The following is a 26179-nucleotide window of genomic DNA, read 5'->3' as shown; positions in this document are numbered from 1 at the left end:
GAGCAGGGGCAGGGGCCATGGGAAGAGGCATGGCAGAGGCTGGAGCAGCATGCAGCTGCACAGGGCACCAGAAAATTTGGTGCCCCAAATTTCCTGGTGACCTATGCAGCTGCGTACGGGTAGGGACAGCTCTGCCCACAGAAGAGTATGCCCTGAGCCCTAGGAAGTAGGTAAGGGTGTGTGCCTTTTGCCTAGAGCCCTACGAACTGAGAAAGGGTAGGGGTGCCTAAATCAACTGGGGTACTCCTTGAGCCTTAGGAACTGGGTAAAGGTGAGTGCCCTAGAGTGTGTGCGTAACAAGAATGGGACCCATAGGTGCCAACTTTTCCTGGCACCAGTGGGTGCTCAACCCCTCCCGCCCCGACGCCACCCCCACTCCAACCCCTTCCCCAAAGTCCCCACCCCCTCTCTGACCCTATTGGACTTCTTCCCCAAATACCCGCCCTGGCCCTGCCTCTTCCCCAAGCATGCCGCATTCCCCTCCTCCCCCACAGTGCTTTCGCAGTGACAAGCACTGGGAGCTAGGGGGAGAAGAGGAGCCACGGCGCACTCAGGGGAGGAGGTAGAGGCGGAGCAGAGACAGAGGTGAGCTGGGTCGCGGGGGGCAGGGAGCTGCCAGTGGGCGCAGAGCACCCACCAATTTTTCCCCATGGGTGCTCCAGCCCCGGAGCACCCACGGACTCAGAACCTATGATGGGACCCATCAGCAAGATTTAAGGGCAATCCCCTGCTGAGAACCCACCCTCTGCTGTTAGGGAAAGGGGAGAGTGGTAGAATTACTATTAGTATATGTCCCTGGACCCTGCTTGGCAGCTTTATCTTTTGTATCAGCATCTGGCTAGTAGGTGCCTGGTAAAACTGAAGTTACTGAAAGATAGAAGGACCTTTCAGTCACTTCTCTGTCCTCCATAGTTTTCTGCTGTAAGAAAGAGTCAAAGGCAGAAGAATGGAAGACATAAGAAGCCTCCAGTACTGCACCCTGTCCCAGCCTTCTCTTTTGGCTGGCCTCTGTGAATAACAAACTTTTTTTCAATTAACAACAATATGAAACTGACATGACATTCAGGAGCTAGAAGCTTTATGCTTCAGCCTATTAAGAGTAAGAGGTGAAGACAGTAGGCCACAGACACCCAGAAGTTTGGCTTTTGCAGCTAACATCCCACTGGGAAAGTGAAAAAGTGCTTCCTAGAACACATCAATATTAACCAAGGAATTCACACATTTAATACAAATAAACTAGAACAAAACCGGAATAATGTGCAAACAAGTAACCTTAAACCTACCTCATGTAAACTTCGCTCTCTTTTCAACCACCATTTTCCAGTCTCATTATTCTGCTTTATATAAGATTGTTAAATCACCATACTAATATTTTACAAATATAAGAAAAGGGAGGGTTTAAAATAATCTACTTGTCCCAAGTGAGTAGTAAGCTTGACATGACACACAAGGGGAACACCTTCCACTTCAGCAGAGCTTTCTTAAAGCTTTCTTAAAAACAAGCTTTCTTAAAAACAAAAAAAAACATGCTTCTAGATTTGATAGTTCTAAAGAATCTTCAAAATGTGACTAAAATGTAATATAATGCAGTGATTTATTCCCAAGCCTGCAGACAGATCTCTCCAGTACCTCTTTTGCTACTAGTACCTTTGCCAAGCAGCAGGAGAGTGAAATGTGTAAGATTCTTATTAGCTTCACAGTTGCTATTTAAAACTAGATCCGAAGGGAAAACTGATGTTTTAGTTTGTTGACAGTTCCAAATAACTTTAAAAAAATCTTTTAGAGTCAGATGAAAGGTGTCATTTTAACTGAGCTTTTTTTTAAAAAAACATTTTTTAGGGTTTTTTGTAATTAAACTTGAGACAATTTCTAGATAAAAAGTCATTTTGAATCAAAAAATAAAAAGTTTTCATTTTTTTTAAAAACTAGAACAATTCACGAAATGGTTTGGTTGATGTGAATGTGCATTTTTTCACCTAAAAATGTTTTGTACAGCAGTGAAATTGTCAAAAATCATGTTAATTTCATAACGATTACCACAGCTTCAGAAAGCTATATGCTGCAGAGGCCATCTCCTGCACTTCCATTAAGCACTGGCATAGAGACATGCTAAGGGCTTGGTTGGAGAACACTGTGTTCAAGGTACCCTCTGCCAAACTTTCCATACCCCTCATTCCTCGTGTTTAGAGAACACAGACTCTCCATGAGTGTCTCAGCTTGCATCCTACCCTGTGTTCACATCACCCCTTGCACCTCCTTCTTGGATACCTCAGTCTCTTGCATCATCTATGCCAGTGGTCCTCAACCTTTTTGGGCTCAGGGCCTATTTATAAATGTTTATTGCCTGTTGTGAGCCATTAAATAGTCTGGGGATAGAGGCCCTGGGGCAGAGCCATAACTAGGCATTTTAGCGCCCAGGGCAAGCAAGCATATTTGCACCTCCTACTAGAGGTGATGATAGGGGATGGGGGGGGGGGGGTACACAGGGTCATGTGCTCACCCCACTCCCAGGTTTTTTGGTTGTGACCCCCCGCAACCCAGTCAGGCTGGGTGGCCTGCTAAGGTGAGTCGGGGATGGAGGTTGTGATGCAGGCAAACCAGCTTAGATTAAAGGCAATAGGCAGTTCACCTGTCTGTGAACCTCAGAGGAACGTCAAGAGGTATTGTAACGTGCAAAGCAACTCACTCATCTGTAAAACTCTTGTAAAATTTGATCTGTTAATTTTGGCAATATCCTGTTGCTTATTTGTTATTAAGCATGCCCTATAGTGAATAATCCTAGATCATAAGAAATACTAATGTTATTGTATCCACTTGGCTATGAACCTATTGGTTGCTAATGTTATTGTATCCACTTGTTAGACTAGAACAAAGCCACACTGTGTTTACATGGCACGTGCCCCATTAATTACATTTACTCTAAGTTTACCTGTGATTGTTTGTATACTTAATTAATCCTGGAGCAATATTGTGTGTTAGTGATTAGTTGTGAATTCATTTGATGCGTAAAACTGCATGAAAGCTAAATGTTTTTGGCTATCACATTGTTCCCATTTATCTATATCCATTTGTCTAAAGTTGCTCAGCAAGGAGGAACATTGTTGAGCACACAACACCTATGCTTTGAAGTCAAAGGGAAATCTAGGGACACATGCTGTGCTAAATTGACAGGTTTCAGAGTAACAGCCGTGTTAGTCTGTATTCGCAAAAAGAAAAGGAGTACTTGTGGCACCTTAGAGACTAACCAATTTATTTTAGCATGAGCTTTCGTGAGCTACAGCTCACTTCATCAGATACATACCGTGGAAACTGCAGCAGACTTTATATATACACAGAGAATATGAAACAATACCTCCTCCCACCCCACTGTCCTGCTGGTAATAGCTTATCTAAAGTAATCGTTAGTTAGATAAGCTATTACCAGCAGGACAGTGGGGTGGGAGGAGGTATTGTTTCATATTCTCTGTGTATATATAAAGTCTGCTGCAGTTTCCACGGTATGTATCTGATGAAGTGAGCTGTAGCTCACGAAAGCTCATGCTAAAATAAATTGGTTAGTCTCTAAGGTGCCACAAGTACTCCTATGCTGTGCTAAAAACACTTCACAGGCTATATTCTACTATAAATACTGGATGCTGGGAATGATCCTGACATCTTTGATCTTTTTGGATGCTGTCTGGTAGCTTTCTAGATACAGACAGAGTTCCGCAAATCCGCTTTGGAAAAACCCTGAGAGAATTTGTGAAAAGACCGTATGAGACTGACAGATTGCTACATCACTGCTTTTATTTTGAACCTAAAAACCCTAATTCACCTGAAATGTATTTTATTTGCTTTAAACTTGCTATGACTCTCATTGCTTTTTCCTAACTAATAAATCTTTAGTTTTAGTTTACTAAAGGATTGGCTACGGCAGAGGTCAGCAACCTATGGCATGTGTGCCAAAGACGGCACGCGAGCCAATTTTTAATGGCACGCTGCTGTCTGCCAGGGACAGCAGCGTACAATTAAAAATCCTGCCCGCCCCCTCCCACCACTCTCTCCTTGCAGGGAAGGCAAGCTCCCCCCCCCCAGCGTGCTGGGTTCTTGCCCCTCCTCCCCCCTGCGGCCAATCAGCTGACGGCCCTTGCTATGGATGGGAGAGGGAAAAGCAGAGCCGCGGCGCTCTCTGCTCCGGGGACGTTGGGGAAAAGGGTAGAATTGGTATATCCCCTCCAGCCCCCGGCCTTGAGCCGCTCAGGGCAGGGGGCTGGGAGCACCCCCACCACCCCAGCCCACACCCCCAGCCCTCTGCCCTGACCCCTGCACCCCCCACACACCCTAGCCCCGTGCCCTGACCCCTGCACCCCACACATCCCCACCCTGAGCACCATATGGGAGCTCCTGCACACACACGCACACCCCCAGCCCTCTGCCCTGACCCCTGCACACCCCAGCCCCGTGCCCTGATCCCTGCACCCCGCCCCCCAAACCCAGCCCTGACTCCGGCACCCCCCACACATACCCAGCCCCCCATCCTGACTCCTGCCCCCCCACAGCCCCAGCCCCCCCACAGCCTGTGCCCTGACTCTTGCACCCCCACATCCACATCCCTACCCCCACCCTGAACATCAAACGGGAGCTCCTGCACACACACACACACAATCCCACCTGCACCCCTCGCACCAAATGGGAGCTGCCCAGGTAAGCGCTCTACACCCAAACCTCGTGCCCCAACCCTGAGCCCCCTCCCTCATTCTAGCTCCTGGCCAGACCCTGCATCCCAATCCCCAGCCTGCTCCTTCACCCCCAGCCCTGTTCTCAGTGCACTCCCACCCTCAGCTCAGTGCAGAGAGAGGAAGAGAATGGGCCAGAACCAGGGAGAAAGTAGGTACCTACTCTGTATGGACAGGGCCAGGACCCCAGACCGGCAGCGGGCTGAGCGGGACCGGCAGCCGGGACCCTGGATGGCAGGAGCCGGCGGATGGAACCCCAGACCGGCAGCGAGCTGACTTGCTCAGGGGTCCTGGCCACCGGCCCCGCTCAGCCTGCTGCAGGCCCTGGGTTCTGGCTGCCGGCTCCTTGCCAGCCAGGGTCCCAGCCACAGGCCCCGCTCAGCCCGCTGCCGGCCTAGGTGAACAGAAACCCAGGCCAGCAGTGAACTTAGCGTGCCAGCGGTGTAAGATCAGCATTTTAATTTAATTTTAAAGGAAGCTTCTTAAACATTTTGAAAACCTTGTTTATATACAATAGTTTAGTTATAGAATATACAGACTTATAGACAGAGACCTTCTAAAAAGCGTTAAAATTTAGTATTGGCATGCGAAACCTTAAATTAAAGTGAATAAATGAAGACTCGGCACACCACTTCTAAAAGGCTTCCGACCCCCGGGCTGCAGCATTGCCTTTGGTGAGATCTAGAGCATATTCTGACCTGGGGAAAGTGACTGGCCTTTTGGGGCTGGAAGTAACCAAATGTGGCTCCACAGTAAAACTAATATAGTGATCCTGGAGGACTATACCACCAATCTGGGGTGTCTGCCCTGATTTCTGACAGTCAGACCTCAGTTTGGCACTCTTAGCAGTGAGCCACTCCAGACACCAACACAGAGGTGATGCTCCCTTTCCAAGCCTTGGCCCCACCGAGCCCCACCACACACCCTGGATGGCTGCCCCGCTCTGGTTGCAGTCCTGCCCTAGAGTGGTTGCAGTCGGATCCTGCCTTCCGGGGGGATTGAGTTCTGCCTGACACACCCCACAGTAGTGGCTCCTGCAGCTCCTGTGCTGTGGGGCTGACTGGACTTGGCTCTTTGCTCTGGGTGTTGCAACCTCCAGGGTTGCAGCACTGCTCAGGTTTGGCCCTGCCACCCTCAACTGGACCAAATTTGTGAGAGTGGAGTTGTGACCTGGCTCACAGGGTTGTTTTCCTTGCCCCCTCTCCAACCATTATTGTAGAAAATATAATCAGAAATGTTCTGATGTTTACAAGATAGGAGGGAAGAAAATGGGAGTGAGTTGTCATGGAAAGGAGCAGACGAGAGGAAGAGTATCTAGTTCACAAGAGAATTAGATAAATTCACGGAAACTAGGTCAATCAATGGTGGGCAAACTACAGCCCGGGGGCCACATGCAGCCCTTCAGAAGTTTTAACCTGGCCCTTGAGCTCTAGCCGGGGAGCGGGATTCGGGGCTTGCCCCGCTCCATGCGTGCCGTGGCCAGGAACTGTGGCCAATGGGAGCTGCAGGGGCGGTGCCTGTGAACAGGGCAGCGTGCAGAGCCACCTGGCCCTGCCTCCGCATAGCAGCTGGAAGAGGGATATGCTGCTGCTTTTGGGAGCTGCTTGAGGTAAGTGCCCCCCTCCCGCACCCTGACCCCCTGCCCCAACCCTGATCCTCCTCCCATCCTCCGAACCCCCCTGCTCCAGCCCGGAACCCCCTCCCACACCCTGAACTCATTTCTGGCCCCACCTCAGAGCCTGCACCCCCAGCCAGAGCCCTCATCCCGTCCTGCACTCCAACCCCCAATTTCATGAGCATTCATGGCCCGCCATATAATTTCCATACCCAGATGTGGCCCTCAGGCCAAAAAAAGTTTGCCCACCCTAGCCTCTATTTGCCAGAAGCTGGGAATGAGCGACAGAGAATGGATCACTTGATGATTACCTGTTTTGTTCATTCCCTCTGAGACACCTGGCATTGCGCACTGTTGGAAGACAGGATACTGGGCTAGATGGACCTTTGGTCTGACCCAGTATGGCCGTTCTTATGTGGTTGAAGTGCCATTCATTCAAATTTGCCTACCCAGGCTCCGATCATCATGACAGCTGGGCCAAAGCTGAATGGTGCTGGGACCCCAGAGGTTGCAGTGCCTGGAGCAAGGAGGTGAGCCCAGCCAGCACTGTGGGACAGGAACCACTTTGAAACATTCTGGTGACTCAATTTTGAGTTCTGACCTATGGGCTGAGAAACCCTGATCTATGCCCCTGTTCTGCCTCCAGGTCTCCAGCACTTACATCCCCTGCAAGGATTGCCCAGTCACATAAGCCATGTCCTCCTCACACTCTTCCCCTCTTCTCCGCCTTCCACAACAACTCACTTCCATTTCCTTCCCTCCTATCTTGTAAACATCAGAACATTTCTGATTAGATGGAGAGGGGGCAAGGAAAACAAGAGGATTACAGTGAATGTGCCCAAGGAAGCACGGCATGTAACTCCACTATAATGTCACTTTCTCTGGATGGGAGACTGTGACAGGGTCAGTGGGGTATAAGCTGACCTATAGGACTGCTGAGCCCTCCAAACTCACCAACCTGGGCTGGCTGCCTCTCACACAGTGATGCTGATGTCAAGCTACAACCCTCTGACAGATTCTGCATTCACACCGCTGTCCACAGGCAGAGACGCACCCAACTGAGTTACATAAATGATCTCCCTGCCACTTATGAACCATCAATAAAGGCTCCAGCCAATTCCCCCAGGTCTCCAGCACTGCACCCAGAAATACACCATCTTGCACTGCTCAAGGTTCTCTTGAGCAATGCAAACCCATTAATACGTTTGCCACTTCCTCATAGGAAAGTGGACATGCACCAGCCTTTGTAATCTGAGCTGAGATTCCCCTAGCATTTCAACCAAAAACACACTGTTTTAGGTAAATTATAAAACAGATGTATTAAGTACAGAGAGATAGATTTTAAGTGATTATCAGTAACAGGCATAGAGAGCAAACTTGGTTACTTAAACAAAAATAAACTCTCAGTCTAAATTCTAAGTTAAAGAGACTAAGCAAGATTTGAATCAAGCAGTATCTCACCCTGACAGCTGGTACAAGCAACTGACAGGTTTCAGAGTAACAGCCGTGTTAGTCTGTATTCGCAAAAAGAAAAGGAGTCCTTGTGGCACCTTAGAGACTAACCAATTTATTTGAGCATGAGCTTTCGTGAGCTACAGCTCACTTCATCAGATGCATACCGTGGAAACTGCAGCAGTGGCTAAGTCATTATGCAAGGTAGCCTATTTCCTCTTGTTTTTTCCTACCCCCCTCCCCCAGATGTTCTGGTTTAACTTGGTTTTAAACTTGGAGAGTGGTCAGTTTGGATGAGCTATTACCAGCAGGAGAGTGAGTCTGTGTGTGTATGGGGGTGGGTTTTTGGAGGGGGGTGAGGGAGTGAGAGAACCTGGATTTGTGCAGGAAATGGCCTAACTTCATTATCATGCACATTGTGTAAAGAGTTGTCACTTTGGATGGGCTATCACCAGCAGGAGAGTGAATTTGTGTGGGGGGGGTGGAGGGTGAGAAAACCTGGATTTGTGCTGGAAATGGCCTAACCTGATGCTCACTTTAGATAAGCTATTACCAGCAGGACAGTGGGGTGGGAGGAGGTATTGTTTCATATTCTCTGTGTATATATAAAGTCTGCTGCAGTTTCCACGGTATGCATCTGATGAAGTGAGCTGTAGCTCACGAAAGCTCATGCTCAAATAAATTGGTTAGTCTCTAAGGTGCCACAAGCAACTGACAGTTCCTCAATACCCAGACTGAGCCCTTTTCCAGACTGGGACCAAATTTCACAGTTCAAAAAGTCTTTTCCTTCCAGAAGATTTTTCCAGGTGTTGAGATGGGGGCCGGGGGGCGGGGGGGCGGGCAGAGGCCAAGTGATGATGTCACTGTCTGTCTTTTTACACCTTCTTCTAGCTGCTAGAAAGATCCTTGCAGTGGCATTGGGGTCAGTCAGTTCCCATTGGTCAAGCAATCTCCATTGTGTACGTGCCTTCTGTAAGGAGCCTCTGGGATAGTCGATTGTTTTCTTAATGGGCCATCAATGTCCATCTGGCCAGTGATGGGTGCTCCTTTGTCCTTACTGAAAGTTTCATTGTCAGAGTCTCCCAACCTCACAACATATTTCAATAGCACATATTGCAATACTTCATAATTCCACAAACACTGATAGTACATACAATCCAACAGGTTATTAATGTTCAATAGATTAAGACTTTTAAAATGATACCTCGCCAGGCATGCATTTGAACCAAACATATCCTAATCATATCACAGTAGTGAATATGGAGTTCCAGAGTGCTACTTTGAGGTACAGAGTGTCACAGAGACCTGCTGTGGTTCCCCAGAGAGCAGCCCTGCTCCGACAAACTTTTCCCACAATCTGAGTAAGTTTCCGAGACCTGAAGAAGAGCTCTGTATAAGCGTGAAAGCTTGTCTCTCACCAATAGAAGTTGGTCCAATAAAAGATATTACCTCACCCACCTTGTCTCTCTAAATTTTGCCAGGTCTGTTGGACTGGGGCTCTCTTTGGTAAACCTTAACAGATCAAGGTGAGGCTGGAGAGCCACAATAGTCAGTGAAACACTCATGCTTCACTATCACACTTCTGTGCTTTAAAGTGATTATTTTATAAAGAAGGCAATCTCAGTTGCCTTGTCTTGACACAAAGAAGTGCAGTTACGACACAGAATGCTATATTACTGCCAAAGTATATGAATAGTCTCACCTCTCATATTCCTTTGCCTTCTAAAGTAATGCTCGGGTTGGGAGTTACAGGGGTTCTCATTAGACTGTTTTTTATAACTAATTATTAACCTTCTCTAAATTTCAATAATGAATATTTTTAACTGCCTGTAACTACTACATTACTTCTAACTTATCTGAGAACAGATTTACTGCTAGCTTTGCTCAAAATTCCATCTTTACACTAGGAATAAGTGTTGAAAGTTTGGTATAGATCCATATTTTTCATACAAAACAAAAGAATTTAAACCTCTTTTTAATCATTAGAAATCCCTATGAAACCTTCACCATATTACCCTCCATAATGCATTAGTAAAATTGGAAAGTACTACCTTTATTGCAGCTTCTCTCAAGGCCTCCAATCGCTGTCTACTACTTTCTTTCATGTTTACAACATCTTTGTAGTCACCTTGAAGGGCTCTTTGGAGTCCATGGATTGCTTGAAAGACTGAATTTTCACTTTCATTCAGCTCCTTCTGGAAAATTTCAAATGTGTGCACCTGAAAAAGTTTCTCTTCATCTGACAGCCCCAAGTCCTTCTCCACTGATCTTATTGCATTTTTTAGTTTGTTGAGAACCACATTCTTTTGACGAAGGAGCCCAGATAGCTTTCTGCAGTTTTCTAAGACCCATTGTTTTCTCTGTGTGACAGCAGCACCTTTCCCACGATGCAGCTTTATTGCATGCTTTACTACATCTTCATGCTCTGCAGTGTTCAATAACTGGCAGCAAAGCAGTGAAATCAATATCCATAGAGAATTTAATTCAGTTGCCTTCATTGTATTGCTGTATACAACCAGGAACAGTCCAAAGCCTTCTATAACATGCTTTTTGCATTTCGAATATACATGTTGTGCTGAAAGATAATACACATTAGCTGTCAAACATGGTTCAGTATTGGGCCACTGGATCAAATCCAATTTAAAAAAAAGTCTCAAATGAAGTGTGAGTTCTCCCTGATCAATAGATAGTCAAAACCACCAAATCTTTCTGGTTTAGTAACATTTTTATTTTCCTGGGCTACCTGTTCTCCAAAACATAATACCTTGCTTTAAATCCATCAAGCTGTAAAGCTTAGCAGTACCACACTGGTCACTCATGCTTCTTTTGGATGAGATGCGGACTGTTTCTTTAAACTTATTTGTTAAGATAAGGGTTGGACTTAGTTACTAGTATGTAAGTTTGCTCTTTTTACAATATCCATGAACCATCTGTGGTTTTCAAGCCTACATTTAAAAAAAATATATGCCATTGTCAAATTACGGATACCACCTCAACATATAATAGCTGCTTTATAGAAGATACAGAAAAACAAATTCTTTGCCTCAAAGAGACTACAAATAAGTCATATAAGACTACATGCTTGCAAAATTCTCATTTCACATAGGACACATAGCAATGAGATTTTCCTGACGTTTTGTCATTTCCAGCTTGAGACAGACTTGGACCAATTTCCCTAAGCTATCCCAGTATCTCTCAACATCATTTTTCAGTGCCTTTCTGAGGAAAACATTGTAAAATGTCAGTCAATATCATTTATAAACCAAACTCCTAGTGCTGATAATAAATAATTCAAAATAAACATTTAAAAAGATAGTCAAAGTTATGTGTCTTTAGCACTAACTATGGTAGGATTTCAAATAATGGACAAAGGACGTGCACAGTCTGCATTAGTTCAGAAATTATGTGCAAACATGGTACCCAATAAAGGCCTTAGATTTCCTTAAAAAAAAAAAAAAAAAAAAAAAACGTATTTGCCATCTAAACATGCCATTCTAGAATTGCAGAATTTAAATTTTAGCAAATTTCAGTAGAACAGGTAAATAACTGCCTTAATATTTAGCTGCAATTTTGAACTTTGGTGCAATAACCATAGTCAAGAAAGATTACAAGTACAAATAACTTGATCAGTCCAACTGAGACACTACCTCTCTACTCATGATACACTGCCAATTACAATGAGCACATTAATGATGCTAGCAGGGCCGTCCTTAGGCATACGCAGCATACGTGGCTGCGTAGGGCACCCGAAAATTTGAGGCACCATTCCCCTCACTGGCCATGGCTGGAATCCTCTCTTCTCCGGCTCCTCCCGCATACTGGGCCAATGGGCTTCCCCCCGCCCCCAATCCTGCCACCTCCCTCACTTGGTCCTCAGCTGGCCGGCAGAGGGCTTCAGTCTCCGGCTCTGCTACCCCAGCCCCGGGGAGTCCAGAGTGGCACAGCTGGTCACTGGCAGCCCAGCCCACCACCGCCCGGAGCAGAGTCCCTCCCTGGACCCTGCCTTCCTGCGCTGCTTGCTCTCTGGCGGAGACCAGGCCAGGAGAAGCGAAACGTCCAGGTGAGTCAGGGGGCGGTAGCTGGGTCAAGGAGAGGAGGGAACTTAGTGACAGTGCACTCACTGTCTCTCGCGCTTCCCACACACACACACACTCTGTCTCTCATGAGTCACAGTTCCCCAATACAGATTGTCACACAGTCACACACACACACAGTCAAGGTTCCTTCCCTACTCTGGACTCTAGGGTACAGATGTGGGGACCTGCATGAAAACCCCCTAAGCTTATTTTTACCAGCTTAGGTTAAAACTTCCCCAAGGTACAAACTATTTTACCTTTTGCCCTTGGACTTTATTGCTGCCACCACCAAGCGTCTAACAGATATATAACCGCTAAAGAGCCCGCTTGGAAATGTCTTTCCCCCCCAAAGTCCTCCCCAAACCCTACACTCCCTTTCCTGGGGAAGGCTTGATAAAAATCCTCACCAATTTGCATAGGTGAACACAGACCCAAACATTGGATCTTAAGAACAATGAAAAAGCAATCAGCTTCTTAAAAGGAGAATTTTAATAGATGAAAAAGTAAAAGAATCACCTCTGTAAACTCAGGATGGTAAAAACCTTACAGGGTAATCAGATTCAGAACATAGAGAACCCCTCTAGGCAAAACCTTAAGTTACAAAAAGACACAAAAACAAGAATCTACATTCCATTCAGCACAGCTTATTTTCCTCAGCCGTTTAAACAAAACAGAATCTAACGCATATCTAGCTAGATTACTTACTAAGTTCTAAGACTCCATTCCTTTCTGTTCCCAGCAAAAGCATCACACAGACAGAGAGAGCCTTTGTTTCTCCCCCCCCTCCAGCTTTGAAAATATCTTGTCTCCTCATTGGTCATTTTGGTCAGGTGCCAGCGAGGTTATCCTAGCTTCTGAACCCTTTACAGGTGAAAGGGTTTTTCCTCTGGCCAGGAGGGATTTTAAAGGTGTTTACCCTTCCCTTTATATTTATCTCACACACACACACAGAATCTGAAATACAGTCCCCCAACACACACACACAGGCTCTCTCTCATACACACTCTCACGCATGCACACGCATACACACGTATTATTGTTATTACTGCTTGGTACTTCCTGTTAAAATGCTTGTGGTGAGCCAGGAGTGGCAAGGGGCTGCAGGCTCTGGCAAGATGCAGCCCTCACGTGACAGTGTGAGGCCTGCCGTAAGCCACTGCCACAGCATCTGCTGTGTACAAAGCTCGGGGTGTGTCAGCAATGGGGAGAGGTTCTGTGGGTCTGCGGGCAGGTGTGATGGCTGTGCCCCCTCGACACACTGGGGTCAGTGGCGCCGACTGGGGACCGCCTTCAGTGGAGCACAGGATCACCAGTTTAATGCTGCGTAGGGCCCCATAAATCCTAAGGACGGCCCTGGATGCTAGGTCACTAGATATAAGAGAGGAGGAAGGGCTGGCACAGTGCTCTTCATAAGGGCCCTAAGCTTCTGGAATTCACTCCTATCCCCGTTCTAAATAGCTTAGATTTGTCAACTTTCAGGTCACGCCACAGGGACCTTTGCTTCAACTGGCCTATAGAAGAAAGATGGGGGATTGAGATATAAGCCAATGTATACATTTGACTGAGAGATTTATTACTCAGCAGATTGGTTTAACAAATTTTTATTAGGCAAAACACTTAGTAAGAAATTCTTATTTACTTACAAGTGGGAAGCTCATTAGGATAGTTTCACCACAAAGTCACCCCCAACACAGGAGCATATACAATTTCTGCTTTCCATTGTTTAGACTAACTTTTTTATATTTTGGAGGAAGGAAGGCGGGGAGGGTATGTTTATGTATTAGTTTATTTTTATGACAGGTTTCAGAGTAGCAGCTGTGTTAGTCTGTATTCGCAAAAAGAAAAGGAGGACTTGTGGCGCCTTAGAGACGAACAAATTTGAGCATAAGCTTTTGTGAGCTACAGCTCATTCATCGGGTGCGTTCAGTGTATGCACTCGAATGCATCCGATGAAATGAGCTGTAGCTCACGAAAGCTTATGCTCAAATAAATTTGTTAGTCTCTAAGGTGCCAGAAGTCCTCCTGTTCTTTTTATTTTTTTGTTAACTCTTTTGTCCTGTCAGCACAGGTTTTGTGCTAGTGCAAACCAATTTTTTCTAGCTTTGTGGCTACACTTTTTTTTAAACAAACTATTACTCTGCGTTTTTCTTACACAGGCACAATACTAAACATAATTAGTCTGCAATGTCTTTACACATGCACAGTTCTACTTAAGCTTAAGCTGTTAAAGGTTATCAAAACAGAGTCTTAAAAATCACAGCAGGCTTCAATCAGGCCTAAAGCATGCCTTCACTCACAACAATATAGATGTGCTAATATCTGACGCTGACCTTGTGTGCGGCAGAAGAGGTGTGAGGATTTAAAAAAAAAAAAAAAAAAAAAAAAATCACAAAACCAGAATTGTTGTTCAAATAATTAATGTGCTCAGAGCCCGTGAAATGAATGTTTCTTTATTATTCTAAATATTATATATACACACAAAGAGTGAAAAATATATACACACAGTGAAAAATATCTGCGTTTGTCATTTTTTAAAATTCTGTTTTTAAACCAGAGAAAAATTGCCAATAAGGCTAGAGTTTAAAGACTATTTGGAAGACAAATGTTTTTTAAGGAGCTTGAAAGATTAATACTTGTGGACGTAATATAGTGAGTGAGGGATTGGGGGCTCCAGGTAGCAGCATCACAGAATATGGCACAAATAGGAGTTTGAGAGTAAGAGGACATGAAGAGCATAGGTAGATATGTGTCTTGAGTGCGTGAACAGAGATGACTGGAAATATACGAAGGATCTGAGCTGTGGAGCACTTTGAAAACAAGAATGAGAAACTTGATTTGATTAATAGGGAGAGAAGAAGCCAATGAAGGATCTTAAAATTGGTGGGTGGACCTGGGTATTATATTCCAAAATTAAAAACAAAACAAAAAAAATAGTGGAAAGAATTACTATGGCTAAGGCTACACTACAGCTTAACTCAACATAAATTATGTAACTCAGGGGTGTGAATGAGCCACCCTCCCCATCGACATCACTTATGCCAACTTAAGCACTGGTGTGGACAGCGCTATGTCAGCGGGAGAGCTTGTCCTACTGACACAGCTACCACCACTCGCAGGGGCTGGAGCAATTAAGCTGTGCAGCTGTAAGCTCTTTAGTGTAGCCATAACCTATGAAAGTAATGGAGTCCAGCTAACACCTCTCCAAAATGTATACTTAAAAAAAATAAAAAGCTATACATTTAAAATGACGTTGTTGCAGCTGTGTCAGTCCAAGGATATTAGAGAGACACAGTGCGGGAGGTAATATCTTTTATTGGTGAGAGACAAGCTTTTGAGCCACACAGAGCTTTTCTTCAGGTCAGAAGAAAAGCTCTGTGTGACTCGAAAGTTTGTATCTCCCACCAACAGAAGTTGTACCAATAAAGGATATTACTTCCCCACCGTGTCTCTCTAATACATTTAAAATGTTACTCTGGAATTGAACAGTTAAGAGATCCAAGCATTTAACACTGCATACATTCCTTAATTGCTCACTATAAACCCTTAAGATCTGGTCCAAAGAATAAAGAGCAGAACAGCAAACAAAGGGTGATTTGCTTAAGTCAAGAAAAAGAGAGGGACAAAACCCCAACTCCTTAACTTAGAGACACTAGTAGGCAGAAAGACCTTCTATGTAAGCAAAATGATCGGTTTCCCAGGGTCTATTGCTTTTCAGTTGGGAGCTTCCAAATTCTTTTTCTCTGAACTGGAAAGGAGTGACCCAGCGACCTCTCAGGGTCAACTGGCAGAGGGCACAGGAGGTGCATAGGGTTTTACAGAGATCCCCTGGGTCAGATATATTCATAATAGCTAGGGCCCTACCAAATTCACAGTCCATTTTGGTCAATTTCACGGTCATAGGATTTTAATATAGCAAATTTCACAATTTCAGCTATTTTAATCTGAAATTTCATGGTGTTATAATTGTAGGAGTCCTGAACCAAAAAGGAGTAGGGGGAGGGGTGGGTGTCACAGAGTTACAGTAGGGGTAGTAGCGGTACTGCTACCCTTACTTCTGTGCTGCTACTGGCAGCGGTGCTGCCTTCAGAGCTGGGCAGCCGGAGAGCGGAGGCTGCTGGCCAGGAGCCCAGCTCTGAAGGCAGAGTCGCTGCCAGCAGCAGCGCAGAAGTAAGGATGGCACAGTATGGTATTTCTACCCTTACTTCTGCACTTCTGCTGGCTGGGCACTGCCTTCAGAGCTGGGCGCCCGGCCAACTACTGCTGCTCTCCAGCCATCCAGCTTTGAAAGCAGTGTAGAAGTAAGGTGGTAATACCATGACCCCCTGCAATTCCCTTTGGGTTCAGGACCCCCAGTTTGAGAAACACTGGTCTCCCCTGTGAAATCTGTATAGTTTTGGGTAAAAGCACTCAGAAGACCAGATTTCACAAGGGGAGACCAGATTTCACAGTCCGTGATATGTTTTTCATGGCCGTGAATTTGGTAGGACCCTAATAATAGCTCACCAAACGGTGACAGGTAAGGTCTCTACCAAAAGCAACCCTGTGCTCTGAGTGTCCCTAGCCTCTGACTGCCAGAACTTGGGAGTGGACAACAAGGGATGGATCTTTTAATGATTACCTGTTCTGCTCATTCCTTCTGAAGCACCTGGCATTGGTCACTGTCAGAAGACAGGATACTGGGCTAGATGGACAATTGGTCTGACCCAGTATGGCCATTCTCGTCGCAATCATTGTGAAATGTATGTACAGATAAAATTTAAAGTTATGTATCTATTCTGAAAATTATGCTCCTAAAGCCTTGAAGTTATGGCAGGTCACCAGGAGGTGACAAACCTCGGAAATGTCCCTTTCAGGCAGGAGGTTACAGATACAATACACAAATGGCCAGATGGAGAGGATAGGTATGCCTTACACACTATGCCTATTTGACTATGCCAGGGGCTAAATAAGAGACTGTGAAATCTACAAGAGAGGAAACCTACAGGAACAGCAGCAGGATGCCCTGTTTATGAGTAAAGATGAAGGATTGTTTTGGTATATCTGACAATGAAAGAGACACAGTGGGTCTTTCACCTAGGAGACAGAGTGTTTGTGTCATGAAAGGAGGGTCACAGCCATCCTAGCTATATTTTGAGTGAGCAATACTTTACAAGACACGAAAGTACCTTGTTTATGAAATCTAGGCTCTAGCATGTGTGTTATGATTTTATACGTAACCATTTGTTTCCAGTACTTCCATTTGCTACTATTTGACTCTGTGCTTTGTTAAATAAACTTAATACTTGATTTCATTATAACACACAGCACTTAAATGTGTTTAAGCAGAAATGTGATCTGAGGTGGAACTGGATAGCTGGGGTGTACCGGTACTTTGGAAGCAGCAAATCTGTGAATACTAACGTGTTCAGTGGACCAGGGACTGGACACTCTAAGGAGATGCTTGGGTGGGGGCTCAAAGGTTGAAGTGTGCCAATCACTAACCTGTAAAACAGTGGTCCCCAGACTTTTGAGGGTCACACCGCCTTCCTCCTGTCTGTGCCTTCCCCCCGTTACTCCCCAAGCCAGGGCCAGGAGCGGGACTGTGATGGGGGGGCAGGGGGAGACACAGACAGGGGGAAGGGGACCAAGGCTGGGGCTATAATTGGGGGTGGGTCTGGGCTGCGGCTGGGGGCTGGAGCAGAGGCGCAGCTAGGCTGTGGTGGGGGCTGATAGCTGGGCCCGTGGCCAGGTGCAACTCCACTCCCGGCCTTGCCCCCAACTTCTGCCCCACACCACAACAGAACTGGTGGCGGGGAGGGGCTGGATGGCGCTCCCTCCCTGCCCGTGTTGGCTGGCCTGAGTCCCGCTGTGCCCCCCAGATGGTCCTCCATGCCTCCCTAGGGAGGCATGCCCCACACTCTGGGGGCCTCTGCAGTAAAGTTGACAGTGGGGCCTGCTAGGACTAGAGGCGAGTGCTTATGTTGCCCATAGCCACTGGAATTGGGGAGCTGACCCATTGCAGGAACAGACAAGGCTTCCCCATGCTAAAGGCACGTGATAGTGAGGTGCCTTCCAATCCCAAAAAGTGTCACAGCCACCTCTCCCCCAAAAGACCTTGCCCACTAGTCCACGGCCATCTCTTTATAACATTGTTTCAGGAAAGCATGCAAGCATTAAGTCAAGGGGACTTGTGCACAGGCTAAAAGTTAAATCTGTGCTTAAGTGCTATCCTGAATAGGAATTCTTTTCTGAACAGGGACTTACATTACTGCTCTAAAGAGACCTTCACTAGTCCTTTCCCTTTCTACTTAATATATCTTTGTAGTATACTTCCACTAACCCCTCAAACACAAAACACACCAAAACAAAACCAAACAAAAATACCAAGCCACACACATTAATGGGGCATCACAGGCAACTAAATGGATTTGCAATTCATAGGCCAACCTACCATGGAGATAGGATGAACCAAATATGTTAAAAGATTTTTCAAAGAGTTAATGAGAGGGATTTTTTTTTAAAAACCATAATAGTGTATTAAATGATAAGCAATTTATAGAGTGGAATGATAGTAGCTACTCCATAGTTAAGGTTCAGTTTATCATCCAGTTATAAGCTTAATACTCAACAGTCCATACTACTAAAAGAAGCTACTCTGAAATTTCATGTTATAATTCACTGCAGGGTAGTCTTCCCCTCAAAAATTTGGAAAACATCAGAAAAGTAGCTTTAAAAATATGAAGAAATCCTATATTTTGAGGCATAAGCAAAGGGAATGGAATAAGCATTCAAACTTTACTCTGCCTTTCATGATTTCAGTTTAAATTTTCAAAACTAAAGTTACATTAACCATAGCCCTTGTATGGCATTCCCTTGCTTTATTTAAAAAATGAAAAATATATATTACCAACTGAATTTGTAAATTTTATTATACTGAGACATCATATTTTAAGTCATATGAAAAAAGGAGCATTGCTTTAATTTTGAATATTTAATTTGTTAACTATAATGTCTGAACTGTAGCACATAGTGTGGAATTTAAATTACTTACATTCAAATAAAACTAGTAATGAAAGACTAGGGTAGGACAGAGAAGTGCTGAGAAGATCCTATACCAATACAGCTAAAATTATAATAAGAAACTGTTGATGTTCAGTCAAGAAAATAAGAACAACCATACTGCAAACAGTCCAGCTAGTCCAGTATCCTGTCTCCAACAGTGGCCACATTGTCAATGGGACTACTCACAATAGTAAAATTAAACACATGCATAAGTGTTTGCAAGGTCATGGTCCAAGTTGCCCATATGGGAATGAGGAGCAGAAATCATCCCATTAAGGAATGTGAACTTCTAAAGAGACAAAGCTATCAAGTCTCACTAATTTTGGAGGAGACTGGGGGACATACGGGAATAGGTAGTGTAACAAACTGTCTCACTGGGAACAGATTTTAAACCAGTGTTTGACCACGATTTGGCTGGTTTTGTCATAAATCTATTTCCGCACGTGTGAAGGGGACAACTTTTGCTTCTGGATGTATCTGAAAGAGATTTTACCATGTTCTATACAGTTTCAATCCCTCTAGAGATAAGGAAAGGAGCAAAAGTTTGTAGTTTTCCATTATAGCAGTGGTTTCCAACCTTTTTATGCCCAAGATCACTTTTTGAACTTAAGCGCAACCCAGGATCTACCCTGCCCCTTCCCCAAAGCCCCACCCACGCCCATCATCACTTGCTCTCCCGCATCCTCACTCACTTTCACCCAGCTGGGACAGAGATTTGGGGTTTGGGAAGGGGTGCAAGCTATGGGCTGGGACCTAGAGGTTCACAGTGTGGGAGGGGGCTGGGACACAGTGTTGGGGGTGCAGGATGGGGTATGGGGTGGTGGTTCTGAGAGGGCTGGGGCAGGGGGTGTCAGAGGGAGTGAGGAGTGCAAGCTCTGGGAAGGGGTCAGGGCTGGGGTGCAGGAGGGGGTACAGGGCGCTGGCTCTGGAAAGGGGTTCAGGGCTGGGGTGCAGGAGGGGGTACAGGGCGCTGGCTCTGGAAGGGGGCTCAGGGCTGGGGTGCAGGAGGGGGTACAGGGCGCTGGCTCTGGAAGGGGGCTCAGGGCGGGGGGGGGGTGACCTCCCGCCGGGCAGCACTTACCTCGGAGGAGGGGGAAGAGCTGTGCATCTCACAGTCTCTCCGGAGGAGGGGGGAGCTGTGCTGTGTCTCTCGCGGTGTCTCTGGGGCGGAGGAGGAGCTGTGTGTGTCTCACGGTCTCTCCGGAACAGACCCCGGAGGGGGTGGCGGGGGGGGGGGGATGGGCTGTGCGTGTCGGAGTCTCTCCAGGGCGGGCTGTCCCAGCCCTGCAGCCCCGCTTTTCGCTGTCACTTGCGAGTGACCCGGCCCGGCCCGGCGCCCGGAACCCGCTCGCAGCTGTAGGGTCCGGGTCCCGCCCTCCCGGCGCAGGGGTAACCGGCCCGGCCCGGCCCGCTCCTACCTCAGGGCGGCGGCCAGTCCGGGTGCCGCGGGCTCTCGCGTCCGGGTTGGGGCGAGGTGGCCGCTCTAGGCTCCGGCTGCCGTTGCCTCCATCCGCCCGGCTCACCTGCAGCGGGAGGCGCCGCAGACGAGGCCAGCCCGGAGCCCGGGTGGCGCCGCGTGCCGTTATCCCTGCTCCTATTGGGCGCCCGACCCAACCGCCTCGACGGCCCCCCGGTGAGAAATGACGACACCGCTGGCTGCCAAGCCGCTACCACCCTTAGCGCTGGTTGCTGAGTGCAGATGCGGCTCCTTTAAGCACAATGTCACATGGGATTTGTAGTTCCTAGCTCGGCCTGCGATCAAACTGCCGCCCGTTTCGCGCGCAGTGCCCTCTGGGAGATGTAGTCCCGACTCGCCGGCGCAGCCCACGGTGCGTAACAGTCTCCGGCTCGTCGGCCCGGTGCATCATGGGAGATGTAGTCCCCTGTGCCCCTCCAGTCGGGCGCTGAGTTTCCAGCGCCTGTGGCGCGGCGACGAGGCGGGGACTTGCTGCTCCCAGGGAGGCGGCCGGGGCCTTGGGCCCGCTCGCCGCTCAGCGATAGGTGGCTAAGGAGAACCGGTGCGCGCCTGCGCAGGAGGCGGCGGCGGCGCTGGGCAGTGAAGTTGGTCAAAGCGCCGGGGATAAGATGGTAGGTGGGAAAATACCTCCCAGCCCCTCCCCGCTTCTCCCGATCCCAGCGCCCCGGCCCTGCCCGGAGCGGGCGCCGCGCCCGCCGCCCCTGCCAGCGCGGGAGCCGTGTTTCCTGCTGCCGGGGTCGGCGGAGGGAAGGTCACCGGGCGGGGGGCCGGAGCGAGAGGGACAGAGCAGCGCGGGGGGCCCCGCCAGGGCCGGTGGGGGGGTAGAGAGGGTCCAGCGGAGCTGGGGGGCAGAGCCCGCGGCGTGAGGCGCCCGGCCGGCAGGGTCCCGCAGAGGGCGGGGAGGAGCGAGGCTGTGGGTATTTTGAGAGCTGAGCCTGGCAGCAGCGGCACGTACTTGCCCTTCTTTGGGCTTTGGGCTTCCAGGGCAGGTGGCTGGAGCCGAGTCCCTCCCTCTCCCGGTGTCCGTCTGTTGGGGGTGGGGCCTGGAGTTCGCAGGGCCTTGGGAAGCACCGAGGAGCTCCCTGCTAGAGGCGGCGATTGAAGTCGGCTTGTGGGGTGTCTCTGCGTTTGTGCTGCACGTGTCTGTGCTGAGCGTGGGGAAGGTGGTTGAGGGAGCTCCAGGGGAACTCCCTCCGTCCCCCAAATCTCTTGGAGTGGTTCCGCCACCCTCGTTCCTCACTGACTTGCTCGGTGTTGTTGTTTTGTTAGGAAAGAAAGTTAGACGAGAATGAAAAATCATCCATGATATGGAAACCCTCTTTCAGCCCTAACTGCGAAATCACAACTGTGACTCCATAAACTGCTGTCAAAGAAGGGTATTGTCACTCTCCTCAGGAAAGGCTGCCGTAGTTGAGCTAGCAAGTTTTCTTCTAGCCCACCACAGTCCCCAGAGAAAGTGAGCCTAGCCAGTACAAATCCACTGCACTGGAAACGGTTCTAGCAGGATAATACCAACGCTTAAATTGTATTTGGGCACCTAGATGTGACTATGATTGGCAAAATGGAAATGCATGTATAGATTGTTATTGGAATAAACATTTGATTGAGTATAGGGGGAATATATATATGCACATGCAAAAGAAAGCAGGTTTATGTCCCACTGAGCAACATTCCAAGGCCATCACTGCTGTGCAAGTGCATAATTGGAAAGCCCAGAAAAGCAATAGGAATTTACAATTAATAAAAAGGTGATCAAAGCTATTTTACAAAGAGTCCAAATTAGGCCTTATCTTGCAACGTCTGTTTTTAATAGATGATATATTTTAACAATTTTTAAAGTGGTGGTGATGAGGCAGATTGTAGTTTTCAAGTCAGAGTACATAAAGCATGTCACCTCATTGTGACCTATTACAAAATATACATACTATGTTGCGATCATTTAGAAAGAAGACATGCTAGAAAAAATGATTTCTATATATCTTTTTTAAAAATAAAGACTCTGTTCACCTATGTAATTTAAACGGTATTTTGGAGAACGATTCTGCATTGGCAGAGAGGTAAAGTGAATGATCTTTTTCCATCTCTGTCCTTTTGAAGCAGAAAAGAGACACAGGTTACTTGAAGTTTGTAGAACTTATATATATGACATAAGTTTTAGTTTGCAGTGTTGTAGCCATGTTGTCCCAGGATATTAGAGAGACAAGATGGGTGAGGTAATATCTTTTATTGGACCAACTTCTAGTGGTGAAAGCTTGTATCTTTCACCACCAGAAGTTGGTCTAATAAAAGATACTACCTCACCCACCTTGTCTCTAAAAACTTTTAGTTGTCATGGTTGTATCACAGATTCCTATTGTGAAGTGACCCAACACTAAGTTAATTGTAACTTAGAAAGACTCTTGTTTAAATGTGTACACAAGATTTTATTGTAGTAAGATTTGATATATTTCCACTTCAAGGAAAATTTAGGATTTTTAAAAATATAAATAGATGTACACAGTATCTCCAGTAGGAAGACAACAAAGATAATTTAACGTTTCCTTTGAAAAATCAATTGCAATTATTTCTGTGGCTATCAAGGTGTTCCCATTTTATGAGTATCCTTTTCTGTAGTTTTTCAATATTTAGAAAATAACTTTATGAAGGAAAGAATGAAGTCTGTATCTTCTGCATATGATGCACTTCTTGTCTTATATGACCATCTGCAATAATTTTTTAATGATATGACTATATATAGAGTGTGTAAAAGAGATAAGGGTGGACTAGAAGATGTATGAATGTTTATACTGTAGTGTCACATTGAACATGAAACAGTGATGTGCAGTAGAATACATCATAACAGCTTGTTCTAGTAATCAGGGATCAGCAAGTCAATGCGTCGCTTTACACTGTTGACTTAAATACTAGGGTGAGCAGATGATGAAGTGTTTACCCAGATAACTTAGTTATCTACCCAGAAACATAACTTGTACTAACTATGATGAGTAAAACAGATGTATTGAAACCCAAAGAGAGTTTGGTTTTTAAAAAGTTACTTTAAGTACAGCAGAGAATAATGGTAAAACACATTGGTAGCAGATTTTTGCTCTCTTTCAAACCTCTTTCCCCTCATTCCTGTATTCTTCAGAAGTATACTCTGGGAATGTAGAGCTATGGTTTGCCGCAACTCATTGCCATTGAGAAAAACATTTCATGTTTCGTATAAGCCCTATTTTCTACTGAATAACAAAGTAACCAATTGCATTGGTTGATATAAACATCTCTTCTATTGTCAGAACATATTAAAGCTTTTGATTAGATTTACAATAACTTTTTGGAAACTCATAATAATGAGTAAATTTCTTGCTTGGCTTCTTTACCAGTTTTATTTTCTTTTGAGTTCACTTTTTCTGAAAGCAACAATGAACAGTTCCCAGTGTTAAAATTGAAAAGTGCTTTGTAACTTTAACTGTCTTAAATAATTAACTGGAAAACACTATTGTTCATTAGCACTAGAAATTAATTAGGAAAACTCTTAAGTCAAGTGTTAAACTTTTCAGATATTTCTCAAGGCCTTTATTTACAGAATCTCTGATTTTTGTATGATTCATACCTTTGAAATGTATTTTATCATTAATGGTAGACTTATTTTCAGCAAATAGACCCGATTGTCATAACAATAGTATTTTAGAGTTTATAACCAAATAAATTCTGAATTTAATGGGAAATATCTGGAGATCAAACAGTTTTCGTACAAAACAATTGTGTGTACGTGAGCAGTAACACAAATTTGAATTTATTGTTGCCAGAATATTTGTTACTAAAATGTACATACAGATGCTGTCATTTCAGTTTCCAGAAGTGCTACCTTTTTAACTGCAGAAGAGCAAGGCTTTGTCTTCCTTTAATTCTGAAGTGAAAGTTGTCACACACGGAGAAAACTAAACCCCTTTAAAAGATAGGCATTAGTAGTAGAATGCTGAAACAAACTTCTGGATTAGCTTCATTGGCTTTCCTGCTTCTTTTGCATCCCAAAGCATAAGCTTAAATCGTCTCAGAAGGACAAGGTCCGCCAGTTTATGGCATTTACCCAGGCTGGTGAAAGGACTGCTATATATTGCTTAATGCAGAATGAGTGGAAACTAGAAGTGGCAACAGACAACTACTTCCAGAACCCAGACTTGTACTACAAAGAATCCATGAAAAATTCAGTAGACAGAAAGAAATTAGAACAATTGTATAACAGGTACAAAGGTAAGGATCACTTTTTTTTTTCACTATTTCATTTGAATTACGTTTCTACTTTACATTTTTGCCACTGATGACATCTTTTAAGACTGCTAATGCAATATCCTACTTTTAATTGTCTATCTATATGAAGCTGTAATAGGAGGTTCTCTGGAATGTAAGGCTGGTTTTTCTTCTTCTTCTTGCATGTCTTATAGCGTTCGCTACGGAAGTCCAAAATTTTATTTTATAAACTATAGAACACCTTAACAATAGGAAGGACTGCATATGAAGTTAGGAAAAAATGGACTAAAATCAGTTACTTTTGGACTTGACCATGGCTCTGTACAAGCACATTATGCATTGTATTTGATCTCTTGTCCATGACATTTGTTAAGGAATTTTGGTATGTGATGTTACTTTGCATGGTAAAATTATGGCTGTAACTTCTCTATTAAATGTTTAAGTATAGTTCAGATAAAAGAGGGTAATCTTTTATTTTAAACCACAAGAACACTTTCAGCTACAAGAAAGGGTCTGATAACACTATCAAGCAAGGAAACTCAGAATTAAGGTTGAAACTCCATCCTTAATTTACCCTTTGTGCTTGCATATTACATCATAAACGATATGCCAGACCACCTGCTGTTTAGATATGCTAGGAAAAACATACTCACAAGGAAGTGAATTAAAGGTGGAGTTGTGTTTTATTTTCCATTTCTTTTTTATTTTATGGTAGTGTTTAAAAGAAGAGGAAAAATAAAAGGGGAAAAAATGGCCATGGAAGTGTAAGAATTGACGTGATCCAGTGTAAGAGCTCCTTTTGAAATGTTAATATTTTATATTAATGCATGTAAATGTTTAATAAATAGAATGAAGCAGCTCTGATCATTACTATCTGTTGCTTAAAATCTAAATCTTCATCTAGAAATTCTTTTAAATGGATATTTGACCAGACTTCTGTCTAGTCTAAATCCTTTGTAAACCTACTGTATGGTTATGCTTTTTGCCAGAATTACTTTGTATGTACATTAGTCTCTTTCATATTAATAAATACACTATTTTGAAAGGTTTTAAACACCATAAAGTCTTGTTCCATATTACAGACAGATGATCTTCAAAATTTCATTTTAAAAACATAAGGTTGCATTGAGTTGTAGGAGCACAGAGATTCCGGCAAAACTGGAACATTTGTGTGTACTTGGTTTAATTTTGCTTTTATTTATATCAGTCCTTTTCTTGGCTTTTGTTTGCCAATTTTAAAGGATGCTGAGGTTAAATATAATATATATGAAAAAATCCTGAACGGTTACCTATAGTTGAATACTGAAGGAATTTTATGAATCTTATGTAGCTTTCATTATTTGTGCTGTTTACTTTTCTACTTCATTTCACTTTGGTGAAAGAAAATAGTCTAGTCAGTTTTGTTGTTTTCATGCATCAGCACAATATTGCAATGTTGTTAGGACTGAAAATGCTGTTAGGGCATATGTAAATCTAAACAAATTTTCAGATAAATTAATAAGGAAAAAATTCATCATGAAAGCGTTTCTATTCATATTAGTATTTTTAAACATCTTTTTATTTTGTTAAACAG

The 26179-nt window shown here is 45.0% G+C and overlaps 2 protein-coding genes across 3 annotated transcripts in view; one reads left to right on the top strand and one right to left on the bottom strand.

Annotated features, from left to right (window-relative positions):
* SLC9D1 (solute carrier family 9 member D1) overlaps positions 1 to 20653 on the bottom strand; it is a 69883-nt gene extending 49230 nt beyond the window's left edge. Inside the window, exons 1-2 of one of the 2 annotated variants that reach the window (XM_077813853.1) lie at positions 20318 to 20653; positions 9834 to 10357 (exon numbers count right to left, since the gene is read on the bottom strand). In XM_077813853.1, the coding sequence (XP_077669979.1) occupies positions 9834 to 10280 (447 nt within the window). In that variant the 5' untranslated portion in view covers positions 10281 to 10357; positions 20318 to 20653. The remainder of the gene's footprint in view (positions 1 to 9833; positions 10358 to 20317) is intronic. The other variant, XM_077813862.1, reaches the window with a different exon arrangement.
* A 140-nt stretch (positions 20654 to 20793) lies between these two features.
* The window catches only part of DCUN1D2 (defective in cullin neddylation 1 domain containing 2), a 57285-nt gene continuing 51899 nt past the window's right edge, over positions 20794 to 26179 (top strand). The window contains exons 1-2 of the mRNA XM_077813874.1: positions 20794 to 20987; positions 24393 to 24609. Of these exons, the coding sequence (XP_077670000.1) occupies positions 20985 to 20987; positions 24393 to 24609 (220 nt within the window). The 5' untranslated portion in view covers positions 20794 to 20984. The remainder of the gene's footprint in view (positions 20988 to 24392; positions 24610 to 26179) is intronic.

Source organism: Eretmochelys imbricata, chromosome 1 (genome assembly GCF_965152235.1).
Source record: "Eretmochelys imbricata isolate rEreImb1 chromosome 1, rEreImb1.hap1, whole genome shotgun sequence".
NCBI lineage: Eukaryota > Metazoa > Chordata > Testudines > Cheloniidae > Eretmochelys > Eretmochelys imbricata.
Note: the sequence above shows the minus strand (reverse complement) of the source record. Positions and strands in the feature narration are given on the sequence as shown.